The sequence below is a fragment of the Natrix helvetica genome (genome assembly GCF_964273705.1).
Source record: "Natrix helvetica genome assembly, chromosome: 1".
Taxonomy (NCBI): Eukaryota; Metazoa; Chordata; class Lepidosauria; order Squamata; family Natricidae; genus Natrix; species Natrix helvetica.
In genome coordinates this window covers 343,799,075-343,811,433 of record NC_138548.1, presented here as the reverse complement: position 1 = coordinate 343,811,433, position 12,359 = coordinate 343,799,075, and the positions used below count along the sequence as shown (strand labels likewise).

At 40.4% G+C, this 12,359-nt stretch overlaps 2 protein-coding genes across 4 annotated transcripts; both read right to left on the bottom strand.

The window, feature by feature from the left end:
* Positions 1–944: 944 nt before the first annotated feature.
* On the bottom strand, positions 945–1,709 carry LOC309384154 (olfactory receptor 2T27-like; the record flags this gene model as incomplete). The annotated part of the gene is made up of 1 exon (XM_081937358.1): positions 945–1,709. The coding sequence occupies one exon, from the start codon at positions 1,707–1,709 to the stop codon at positions 945–947; it is 765 nt and encodes a 254-aa protein (XP_081793484.1).
* Positions 1,710–4,303: 2,594 nt separating this feature from the next.
* LOC309385082 (olfactory receptor 2D3-like) lies at positions 4,304–11,795 on the bottom strand. Of its 3 annotated transcripts, none has more exons than XM_081939170.1 (3): positions 11,710–11,795; positions 10,421–10,718; positions 4,304–6,327 (listed from the first exon to the last, which is right to left on the bottom strand). In XM_081939170.1, exons 2-3 carry the CDS (start codon positions 10,424–10,426, stop codon positions 5,383–5,385), a joined length of 951 nt encoding a protein of 316 aa, XP_081795296.1. In that variant the 5' UTR covers positions 10,427–10,718; positions 11,710–11,795; the 3' UTR covers positions 4,304–5,382. The 3 variants fall into 3 exon arrangements, with proteins under 3 accessions (XP_081795296.1, XP_081795295.1, XP_081795297.1); XM_081939169.1 differs by lacking the exon at positions 11,710–11,795 and adding an exon at positions 11,100–11,202; XM_081939171.1 differs by lacking the exons at positions 10,421–10,718; positions 11,710–11,795 and adding an exon at positions 8,709–8,817.
* Between the last annotated feature and the right edge of the window lie 564 nt (positions 11,796–12,359).

Below are 12,359 nucleotides of genomic sequence, written 5' to 3'. Positions count from 1 at the left end.
TTATATATTTTATATAAACTGTCTCAACATACTTCTATTCATTCTAATATTATCGTCGTTAACTACAAATTAGGGGATGACACATTGCTGAGGACACTTTCCGTGGTCCTGAGGCCAGCATGACTATAGACCAAGGCGCATGGAATGCTGTTGCATTCCCACCGAAGTGGTACCTATTTATCTACTCACATTTTCATACTTTCAAACTTCTTTCAAACTGCTAGGTGGGCAGAAGCTGTGGCAAAGTACGGGCACTCACCCCATTGTGCAGCACTCGGGCCTCGAACCCAGGCTGTGAGCTTTCCAGCTGACAAGCTCAGTGTCTTTAACCACTGAGCCACAGTGCCCCCTTTATGGGAAGGGATAGACTACCCCAAAACATTACTTTAACCTACTATCATCTTGGTAGAGGACACAATATTGCTGCAAAGAACTACAATGCTATCAGCTGTTTGCTTTTCCTAACAGATAGGAAACAGCAGGTGAAGCTAGGCAAAATCATGTCAGATACGTGTACAATTAGTACAGGAGCTCAGGGCTGGGTGCTCTCTCCACTTTTCTCTATATACCAATGATTGCATCTCAAACAATCCATCTGTTAAACTACTGAAGTTTGCAGATGATACAACAGTGATTGGTCTCATTCGAGACAATGATGAAACCGCATACAAACGGGAGGTTGAACAACTAGCTTCGTGGTGCGACCGGAACAATCTGGAATTGAACACACTCAAAACCATAGAAATAGTGGTAGACTTTAGGAGAATACAATACTAGACAACACAGTATCAACAGTAGAGACCTTTAAATTTCTAGGTTCTATCTTATCTCAAGATCTAAAATGGACACCTAACATCAAAAGCGTCATCAAAAAAGCACAACAAAGAATGTTCTCTTCCAAATAGCCACATTGATTGGCTCTGATGTGGCCCTTGTTAGGTGGGTTAGATATGCAACTTACATTTCTTAATGTGCTTTCTCAGTTCTAGTAGCACATCACGGTTCCTCAAACTGTATATCAAGGGATTTAGCATAGGAGTCACAATGTCACAGAACAAAGAAGCCACCTTATCCTGTTCTGGTGTTCGGTAAGACCGGGGTCTCATATATTTAAAACCTGCTGCCCCATAGAAGAGCCCCACCACACAGAGGTGGGAGAGACATGTACGAAATGCTTTATGCCTTCCTTCCACTGATTGCATTCCCAGGACCGTCAAAAGGATAGAGATGTAGGAAGCCAGGATGATGGAGAAGGGACCCAAGAGTAATATACTGCCAGTTAGGAACAACCAATTTTCATAGGTGGATGTTTCAGAACAAGATAATTTCAACAGAGCTTGGACTGTGCAGAAGAACTGATTCACTCTATTAGACTTACAGAAAGGCAGCTGGAACACACAAAAAGTGTGCACAATTGAATGAAGAATCGCCCCAAACCAGACTCCACCTGACATGGCCACACATACCCTCCTGCCCATGAGAACTGGATAGTGTAAAGGTTTGCAGATGGCCACGTACCTGTCATACGACATGACGGTCAGTAGGAGGCACTCTGCTCCTCCCATCATGAGGGTGGAAAAAATCTGAATCCCACATCCAGCCAAGGAAATTGTATTGTCTTTTTTCCAAAAATCCATGGACATTTTGGGGACAATGCTAGAAGTCTGGCAGATGTCTATAAAGGAGAGCTGGCTGAGGAAAAAGTACATAGGGACTCTGGAATACGAACCTACGACAATTACAAAAAAGAAAAGACAATTTCCCAATAAGGCAACAAAAAAAGTCAATAGGATCGCCCCGAAGAAAATGGTATGTATCACCGTGTGATTCAGAAGTCCAAGAAGAACGAATTCAGTCCACAAAGTTCTATTCATGATTTACCTTATAAGTTCTTCTGAAAACGTAACAGAAAATATTGGAATTAAAGCTAGAAAATCATGGGAGGTTGAGATGAAAACTGAATCAAAGCTGGTAATAGTTGGATAAGAATCACATCTAGGTCATGACTGAGAACCTCTACAGACTTTTAGTTATACAATTTGGGAGGAACAATTTGAATAGTATGGGAGTAGGAATGGATTTCCAGAGGACAAAATTGCAGACTACATAACCATTTGCACCACTCAGGTGACCCTGAGGTCACAGATTAACCTCCAAGTGCTTCAAAGACCCTCTAAAAGGATGCAAATGACTAGCTGTCTGCAAGGAGTATAAATCCTTCCATTCCTCACCATCCACTCAGAGCTGAAGAAGCTTCTTGGATGAGAAGTGAAACATCTTCAAAAGAAAAAAAAAACAAGAAAGTCCAGTTGCCTCCTGAAAAAGCACCTTTGGGACACACACACACACACACACACACACACACACACACACGAACACACATACAAACACACATACCTGTTGTCAGAAAATCCTTGAATCCTTTGGTGAGCTATCATCCACTATCAAACAGTTGGCTTTTTTTTTTTAAAAAAAAAACAAGTTCTTTAGTATTAGGAATAATATCCTGGCTTTAAATTCTACCCATTTCTTTAGAGAAAATTGGGGACCTGAACAGATGTCCTTTCATTATTACATCTGCAGTTGCAGTCTCTGGGTGAAAAAAATGTAGGTCTGGAAATGCATTTGATTCCCCCACCCCCAGGACTCCAATTATTATTCTAAGCAACAAGATTGTGTCTCACGTCCATACTTGCTTTCTTACCTAAGCGTTCAATCATCTACCTTTGTATTATGATCTTTGCCCTGACGAAAATTGGGGCTAAAGTGATGTCTGATGCCTGATGATTATTCTTCACAACAACCCAATGTCAATCCCAAAGCCATTATTACCTGCTAGATAGTATATATTACTTTCATTCATGATTTTCAGGGTTTCTCCTCCCGCTTCATTTTTAGCGGCATTCCTACATGCTTTCCACTGTCTAGTAACTTCTGTTATGTTGAACAAGCGATAGTAAGTAATTGTTTTATTTTGAAAGAATGGCTGATTAATTATTGCATCAGTTAGGCAACTGAAAATCTCACACCTCCAGGATAAAAAATAAAAATCTTCCCTCACTATTCCCAAGGCTTTAATTTGGGACTCACTAAAGTGAGTAATTCCCCTTGAGAAGCAGAGTGACAATGAAATACTTGTAGTCCTTGACGTACAACAACAATTGAGCCCAAAATTTCCATTGCTAAGAAAGGCAGTTGTAAGGTGAGTTTTGCCCCACGTTATGACCTTTTTGCCACAGATGTTAAGCAAATTACTGTAGTTGTTAAGTGAATCATGCAGTCGTTAAGTGAATCTGGCTTCCCCCATTTACTTTGGTTGTCAGAAAACAGCTGAGGGGGGGGAGGTAACAAATGTTGATCATGTGACCCTGGGACAGTACACCCAAAATAAAAGCAATAAGCACCAAAATTTTGATCATGGGACCATGGAAATGCTGCAACAATTATAAGTGTGAAAACTGGACATAAGCCACTTTTTTTCAGTGACATAACTCTGAAGAGTCACTAATTGAATGGCTTTATAGCAAACCATCATTTTCGGTGATTAGACTGGACAAGGTCGTCTCTAATATGCCAGCTATTCTGACTCCAATCTGCTGCACCAACAAGTTCAGTTAAAAGAGGTTGGTGGATTACTTTATTGATTTGGATGAAGGGAACATAAACAATAATCAGTAAAATGATTTGGGCATCATAGAACTGTAGATGGAACTGCATTTGTTTTATCCCATGGTTTATTTATTAATTAACATTATATGCCACTCATCTCTCAGTTGGAAGTGACTGAATGGCTTACAAGATCATGAAACGTAGAGATATAAAGACAATTATAAGTATAAAAACACATTAAAATCACCAAATGTTAAATACAGACTAAGGGACTGCTGGTTTGGAGCACAGCTGTGGTGGCACCTTCTCTGACATTGCACCAACGCACCTCTGGCCTAGAGCTTCTCCATCAGGGCCTCATACCAAAGGGCAGATCCAGGGTTTAAGGCTGTCCAGAATGGTGGGGGCAGATCTCACTTTGGTGCAATATGTTCCAAAGGGTGGGGGCCATGGCAGAAAAGGCTCTTCTCATGGACTCCACCAACTGAAATTCTTTGGCTGATGGAGTTCATGGTAGGCCTCTTCTGCCCAGGTTTTTTTTTTTTACTGCCGGTTTACTCAGGGACGCGCATCGGGCGCTTGCTATGAGCTATATGTGCATGTGCAGTAGTAAAAACAAGATGGCAGTGCCTATGGCGCGCTGATAAAACCGGTTCAGGGACGTGTTAGGCCGTAATTAACCTATTCGGCTAAACTGGTCCGAACCAGTAGGAACCCACCTCTGCTTCTGCCAGAATAGGTGCGGTAGGCCAATCCCATTGGGATGAGATAGTTCTTCAGGTAACCTGCACCCATGCCATGATCCATTCTAACAAAGCTATTTTGACCCAGTAATTATAATTTGGGGATGTATCATTTTTTCAAAGATTCAAACACAGCTCCTAGCTTCTATTTTTCTTTCTTTCTTAACTTTCTAGATAGTCTCTCTAAGGAAATCAGCCCGTCTAACTATCTTCTTAAGAATGAATTGATCTGCTCTGTAGCAATTAGAAGGCTATAATATTTATTTTCACACAATGGAACATTTTACTTTTAAAATTTTGGGGTGCCTTTGAGTATTGATTCTTGGTGACTGCCTAGAAAAGTCACAGAGGTCTCCTTGGCAATATTTTCAGTGGTTTGCCCTTGACGCCTTCCTCCTATGGCTGAGAGAGAAGGACTGGCCCAATGTCACCCAGCTGGCTTCATGCCCAAAATGGAACTAGATCACAGCCTTCCGTGAACATGAGCATAGAAATGAATATTACAGAAATATGCTATAATGTCTGTCTGTAAAAGTATTTTTTTATGTGTAGCCCAGTATAAAAGGTAAAGGTTCCCCTCGTACATATGTGCTAGCTCCTGATTCTAGGGGGCAGTGCTCATCTCCGTTACAAAGCTGAAGAGCCAGCGCTGTCCGAAGACGTCTTCGTGGTCATATGGCCAGCATGGCCAAATGGCAAAAGCGCAAGGAATGCTGTTACCTTCCCACCAAAGGTGGCTCCTATTTTTCTACTTGCATTTTTACATGCTTTTGAACTGCTAGGTTGGCAGAAGCTGGGACAAGCAACAGGAGCTCACTCCGTTACACAGTGCTAGGGATTCAAACCGCTGAACTGCCAACCTTTCTGACTGACAAGCTCAGCGTCATACTGAGCCTGATATATAGAAAGACAAAAGCAGTGTCCTTGTGAGTTGGGGGCTCATTTGTGTATCCTGCATAAATTATAGCATGGTTATAAAATAGTCCTCTTCTTTACATTTCCCCTTTTAATAAATAATATACATGTTCATTTATTGTATGCAGACCCATTTGCACAGGGCTCCTTTGATCTCCTTGTTTCTTAGAGAGTAAATACATGGGTTCAAAAGAGCAGATACCACATTGTAAAAGAGAGAAAACTTCTTGTCTCTTTCTGGCTTATAGCTGGAAGCTGGGCGCATATACATGAACATGGCAGCACCGTAGAAGAGAGTCACCACTGTAATGTGTGAGGTGCAGGTGGAGAAAGCTTTGAACTTCCCTTCTGCTGAGCGGATCTTCAGGATAGCGCTCAAGATGAACATGTAAGAGGTCACAATCAAAGAAAGTGGGGTCATGAGCAGGATCACCCCCAACACAAAGTCCACCACCTCATTGACACGCGTGTCAGCACAAGCTAATTCCAAAATAGCTGGCACTTCACAAAAGAAGTGGTTGATCTCGTTTGGGCCACAATAAGGCAAGCGCATCGTGAAGCCGGTGTGCATCATGGCAAAGAGGAAGCCACAGGCCCAGGACCCGACGGCCATCTTAACACAAATCGACTTGCTCATCATGCTAGAGTAGTGTAATGGGTGGCAGATGGCTACATATCGATCGTAAGCCATCACGGCATAGAGAACGCATTCAGTTATCCCCAAAGACAGGAAGATGTACATTTGAGCAGTACAGCCAACAAAGGAGATGGTTTTACTCTTTACAAGGAGATGTACTAACAGCTGGGGCATTGTGGTAGAACTATAACTGATGTCCAAGAAGGAGAGGTTGGCCAAGAAGAAGTACATGGGCGTGTGGAGACGAGAGTCTATTCTGATGAGGTTGATAATGAGGCCGTTGCCTAGGACAATCATCAGATACAGGATGAGGAAGACAGCAAAAAGGAACCGTTGCGTTTGCAGCTTGGTTGAGAAACCCAGAAGGATGAATTCAGAGACAGAACTTTTATTTTCCCATAGGAGATTGTTTGCCATGTTCACCTAAGGTAAAAAAAAAGAAAGGAATTTATTATTTTTTAAAAACAAAAATCATGCAGAATTAAGGAGGGCTATTTTTGCAAACGATTGTGAGCTAAATAAAATAGAGAAAACTGGTGCCATTGAATAATGAGGTTTGTGTGGAAACGCATATAAGTGTCGTGCGAAGCAACTATACTGCAGTTTTTCTGCCTATTCCTGTTTAGTTTGGTGAAAGAGAAATCAAATGGAAAAAGAAATGTGGAGAAATACTCAAGAGTTAACAGCCGTGTTCCAATTTAGCTATAAGAAGGTGCAGCATATATATCATCATTTAGTCAAATGGTTTCCCACATTTGCATTAAATTGTGAAGGAAGATATTCCTCCAAGTGAAGCAACCCCTTTTTTATTTTAAAAAAATGCCCTTAAGCTTAAATATGTAAAAGTTCTTTCAATAAAGATTGAAGAAACTGACCCAGTGAATGCCATAAAACTTGCTGTTCTAAAGGTTCTTAATATTTGAAAAACAGTAAAAAAAACAAACCCCAAAGGTAATTAAGAAATTAGGCTTAGCGGAACATTGTGTTCATAAAGGCTACATTACAATTATGAGCTTAATTGGAATATCTCAACTCCCAGCTGCTGCGCAAAAACCTCAGTTCCTACAGTGTACTCATGAGGAGAAGCAGTGTGGAGTACATGTGATCAATCTCACATTTTCTCCTTTCTGCAGAGTGATTTTGCCAGCCAAGATGCACCCTCTGGCCACCGATTTCACTGTAATGTTGTCCCCACTCCTTCAGGGATCTCTAGTTTACCAAGTCCTCACCAAAATTCTCCAGAAATAACGGTTTGGTGAGCTTTCTAGAATGCATTTCTCATGAGAACTTTGCGTTATTTAAACGAATGGTTTGGCCCCATCCTAAAGTATCTATATACAACAGTCATAAATAAACATAAATGTACGCCAGCTGAAAAAAAATAGCCTCTTGGGAAACGTAGTAACACAATAGCTCAATTTTATTTTCATATCCCAAATAATCACCATATTTAGGCTTAGGCCCAGGGTACCTGCGAGACCACCTACTGCCACCAGTAGCCTCTCACCGTCCAGTACGATCCCACAGAGTTGGCCTCCTCAGGGTGCCGTCGGCCAGACAGTGTCGGCTGGTGACCCCCAGGGGGAGAGCCTTCTCTGTGGGAGTGCCTTCCCTCTGGAATGAGCTGCCCCCGGAGCTCCGCATAATCCCTGACCTCCGGTCCTTCCGACGCGCCCTAAAAAGTTGGCTTTTCCAGGAAACCGGCCTAGCCTGTTAATTTTATCTAATTTTTAAAATGTTATTGTCATATTAATTGGGTTTTTTGGGGGGGATATTTATTTAATTTCCTTTTAACTTTTGTGATATGTGTTTTTTAATGTTGTACGCCGCCCTGAGTCCTTTGGGAGAAGGGCGGCATATAAATCCAATAAAACTATTAAACTAAAAACTAAACTATATTTAGGAATAAGAAATATTTTTTTCACCAGATAAAAATGGTAATTGATCCCATATTCTGCCACTAATTTCTCTATATTGTGGAATTTTGTCCATTAATTTCATTCACCTAAAACGGTTTTATTAATATTCCTCCTATGCGTTGGTTTGTGATCTGTGCATGGAAGGGTCTGTGCATGGAAGGAGTTGCCCATTGTCTATGGATGCTGCATTAACTCTGCAGTACCGAGACTACCCTTCCCTAATTTGGTGCTAACCAAATGTGCTGGGTTTGCAATTCCTTAGACTTCTCAGCTGTTTTGGGAAGCTGGTATAAACTGAAGCCCATTGTGCCTAATGTGAATAATTTCTTTATCTGGGACACTGTATTTGATTTCATGTCCATTCCACCTGTGGAAATCAATAGTAATAGCAATAGCACTTACACTTATATACCTCTTCACAGTGTTTTCCAGCTCTCTCTAAGCAGTTTACAGAGTCAGCCTATTGCCCCCAACAATCTGGGTTTTACCCACCTTGGAAGGATGGAAGGCTGAGTCAACCTTGAGCCTGGTGAGATTCGAACTGCCAAATTGCAGGCAGCCGGCAGTCAGCAGAAGTAGCCTGCAGTACTGCACTCTAACCACTGCACCACTGCAGCTCTTCAAAGGGCACTTCAAAGGACACTTTCACATCATTCTCTTAAGGCAGAAATAATTGATCCATGAATGTCTTCACTACTGTTGATCTTGAAATCGGAGAATACACAAGGAACATCGCTTCCCCTCACTTTATCAATACTACAGTGCAAAGGACATCCATTAACCAATGTCCAGGTCCCTGAACCATCAACAAATATAAAGTAACAAAAGTCCTTGCACTTCCATTCCATATAACACTGAAATAATATAAATTGCTAATAGTTCTACCTGTAACTTTTCTTGCAGGCATAGTGCTGTATGCTTCTCATTTGCCTCCTTTATAGATTAAAAACTCAAATGCCACAACTTTTATTCAGAGGGAAGCTGTCCAGCCCCTTCATCAACCTAGTTGTCCTCCTCTGAACCAGAGGTGGGTTGCTTCTGGTTTGGTCCGGTTCGGCCAAACTGGTAGTGGATTTTTGGCCTGGGTCACAGAACCAGCAATGTCCCAGGCTGGCCACGCCCACGAACCATTTTCCTGGTCCCTGCTGCCGTTGCTGGCATGTTGTAGTATGCCCTCATGTGTAGTTCACTGTAAATTGTTCTGCGAATGCACAAAAAACAATTTACATTGAACTGCACATGCCCATGCAGCCCATGTCTGGTGCGCACGCGAAGCGAACTGGTAGTAAAACCAGGAGCAACCCACTTCTGCTCTGAACCATCTCTAGCACCACTATATCCTTTTTGAAGTGTCGCAATCACACAACCGCACAAAATATTCTGATGCACATGGTTACACTTATTTTGCTATTTTTACAGTATCTGTGATTTAAACTGTGGCTTTGTTTCAGTTTTGAATGCTTGTTTGCCAGCCCAGAGTCCTTCTAGCCATAAGATGGACAGCTATAGGAATAGTTCTAATAAAGAAGCAAACAAATTGGATTTTGTCAAGCTGCAAACAATCTACTGGAATGGGCAGCTGTCACACATTTAAATAACAACAATAAAACATTTCTTCCCCTTCACTGCCTTCCTGAATGGATTAATCACAAATGGGCATTTGCTCCCTACAGAGAAAAAGGAAAAGGAGAGAGAAATCTTGAGTGATTATTCAGCTGCCTTCATGATTTCAGACTTTCTTTAAAAAAGAAAAATCTATTCAGCTCTGGTTACTGTGCAACATAATGAGATATAGAATAAGAGCACAAGAAGTTTAAAGATATTGGATAAAGTTACCAAGCGAGGGGTATCCATCTCTGCTGCAGTCACAGCAAATATTTTCCACCCTCTGATGCCAGGCAAAAGTCATTTTTCTGACCACTGCTGCATGTGTACAATCAAGACAATGATTGTCTTGACACTGAGTTACAAAAGAGGCAATGGAAACAGAAAATGAAAACAGCAGTTCAGTTTTTAGCTTGACAGCAAATCAGCTGTCAGGAAAACCTATACAGAGAAGTAATTTCATTTTACAGACCCGAGTGATATACATAAAGAGAGACACGAAAGCAAGGAAGAGCCATCTCTGTTGTTATCTGCAGAATAAAATGCAAGCAGCTTTGACTTGTGCAAGACAGTTGACTTGTGTAATTAAACAGCCAGAGTGAGGTGCAGAAGTAGAATTCAAGATTTCTGAATCCAGGACTTTGATCTCAGTATACATTCTGAATGGGACTGCTCAGTCTTTCCTTGCTACAACTCTCCTAACCACGCCACATTTCCCTTGTTTCAACAACATAGTTTTGGGGGGGGGGAGTCATTCTGTTGTTGTTATTGTTAAACAATTCTGAGCCTAAACCTTCTACTAAACTATTGGACACTTGGAGATCTACCAGTAGGTTTCAATGTAACTACATGGATGTATGTAAACATTACATTGACAGGACAGAAGATAATAGCAAATTAACAAGTTTTAAATTCAGATTAAGCTACATAAGATGTTTGTTTATATAGATTCAGTCCTAACAATCTGGATTGTTTGTCATATAATATCTTACCTTCATTCATCTCTGTTCTTTTTCACCTGTCTCTCACAATGCTTTTTTCTTTCTTTATTAGTCATTTGACCAGAATATTGCCTCATTATATTAACATGAGATCTCGCTTAGCTGCTTTCTTCCTTTCAGCTATCAGTTCTTATAGTTTACATATCTGTTGACTACATTTGCAATAATACACTTATAATATTTTAAAAAAGAAATATATAATGGCTATTTTTTTGTTTTGATGAGCAAAGTTGGTTTCTTTCTTTCCAATAATATCATAAGAGAGACTGTTGATGCAATATTGAAGAACCTAGAAAGAAAAAAATCAGCATTAATTTATATCCTTCTCATATTTTTTATCAATCCCAAAAGATTGCAAATTTTTTTCCCAAGTAATTAACTTGACTGCTTGTTATTTCATGATGATTAAAGCAGAGCACAGGAGATAGGAAATGAAAGGAGGCATTTGGACAATGAAAAAACGATGTAACTCATTGATTGATTTATTTGGCTGAGTATGAAAGTTGCAGAAAAATAGTCAAATATTAATATTCATTTAGTATAATATAATATTGATATTAATATATCCATAATATATCCATTCAGAATGAATGTATAAATGTCTCCACCTCTATTATCTTTAGCTTAAAAAAGGATATTTTAATAAACGAAACAGGAAAATAAATCATACAATGCTCTCTTTTGTTTCGTGTATTTACTTCTCCACATAATCACTGCTGTTCACTATATTCCTCTGCCCATAATGGACAAGCTTTATACAGCTCCACATTCTGTCTCTTCAACGAGATCCTGAAAGCTCTTTCCCTCTTTTTAATGTAAGTCAGACAGATGTCCACAAAGGTACATCTTCAATTTTGGGAAAAGGTAAAAGTTGCATGGCATGGCACCAAGTCTGAATTACGTAAATGGTGTGTTGGGCAAGATGATGAGATCCAACATCACAAGTGCCTCTTGGGTGTTGCATAAGGTGTGAGGCCTAGTGTTGCTTATTGTAATAACATTTTTTTTGAACTCTGCTAGTAATCTTTGTTACTAGTTCAGAGCCACTACACTGCAGCATTCAAACCTTTGGGTCAAGGAACTCCATGTGAATGATGCTAACCCTGTCCCAAATAATTGTTACTGTTATATTGTCTACTGAAACCTGAAGTCTGACCATTTCCCTTCACAGATGAATCTTTCTACAGTAATAATAATCAATGGACTGATAACATTTTCTGGGTCACAATGATGAGCTTATATTTTGTCAACTCTCAAAATGCTGTGAAGAAATTCCTCACCTTCATTCCTGCAATATGGGAACAGTTGCTGGTAAATTTCAGCTCCTGCAGCTTTCATGTCTGCCATCAACATGAGAGGATCCCTTTGTGTACAAACCTTTCAGTATTGAAGAACATCAACAATGTGACTCACATATTCCTGTTAAAAACCAAGCTTGGCAGTGATTTCCCTTTGAGTGATGTCCAATGATCCTTAATCAGTTTATGACCCTTTCTCAGCTGAAACTTATTGGTTACTGTCACAGGTCTATGACTATTCATGGTATTCTCAAGTGTGTATTCCAACACCAGAATACAAAAGCATTTATGCTTTTCATTCTGCTTCAACACACTTTACATACACATACCAGCACATATAGATAATGCAATGCAATGCAATGCAATGCAATGCAATGCAATGCAATGCAATGCAATGCAATGCAATGCAATATAATAGCAGAGTTGGAAGGGACCTTGGAGGTCTTCTGGTCCAACCCCCTGCCTAGGCAGGAAACCTTATACCGTTTCAGACAAATGGCTATCCAACATCTTCTTAAAGACTTCCAGTGTTGGGGCATTCACAACTTCTGGAGGCAAGCTGTTCCACTGATTAATTGTTCTAACTGTCAGGAAGGTTCTCCTCAGTTCTAAGTTGCTTCTCTCCTTGATTA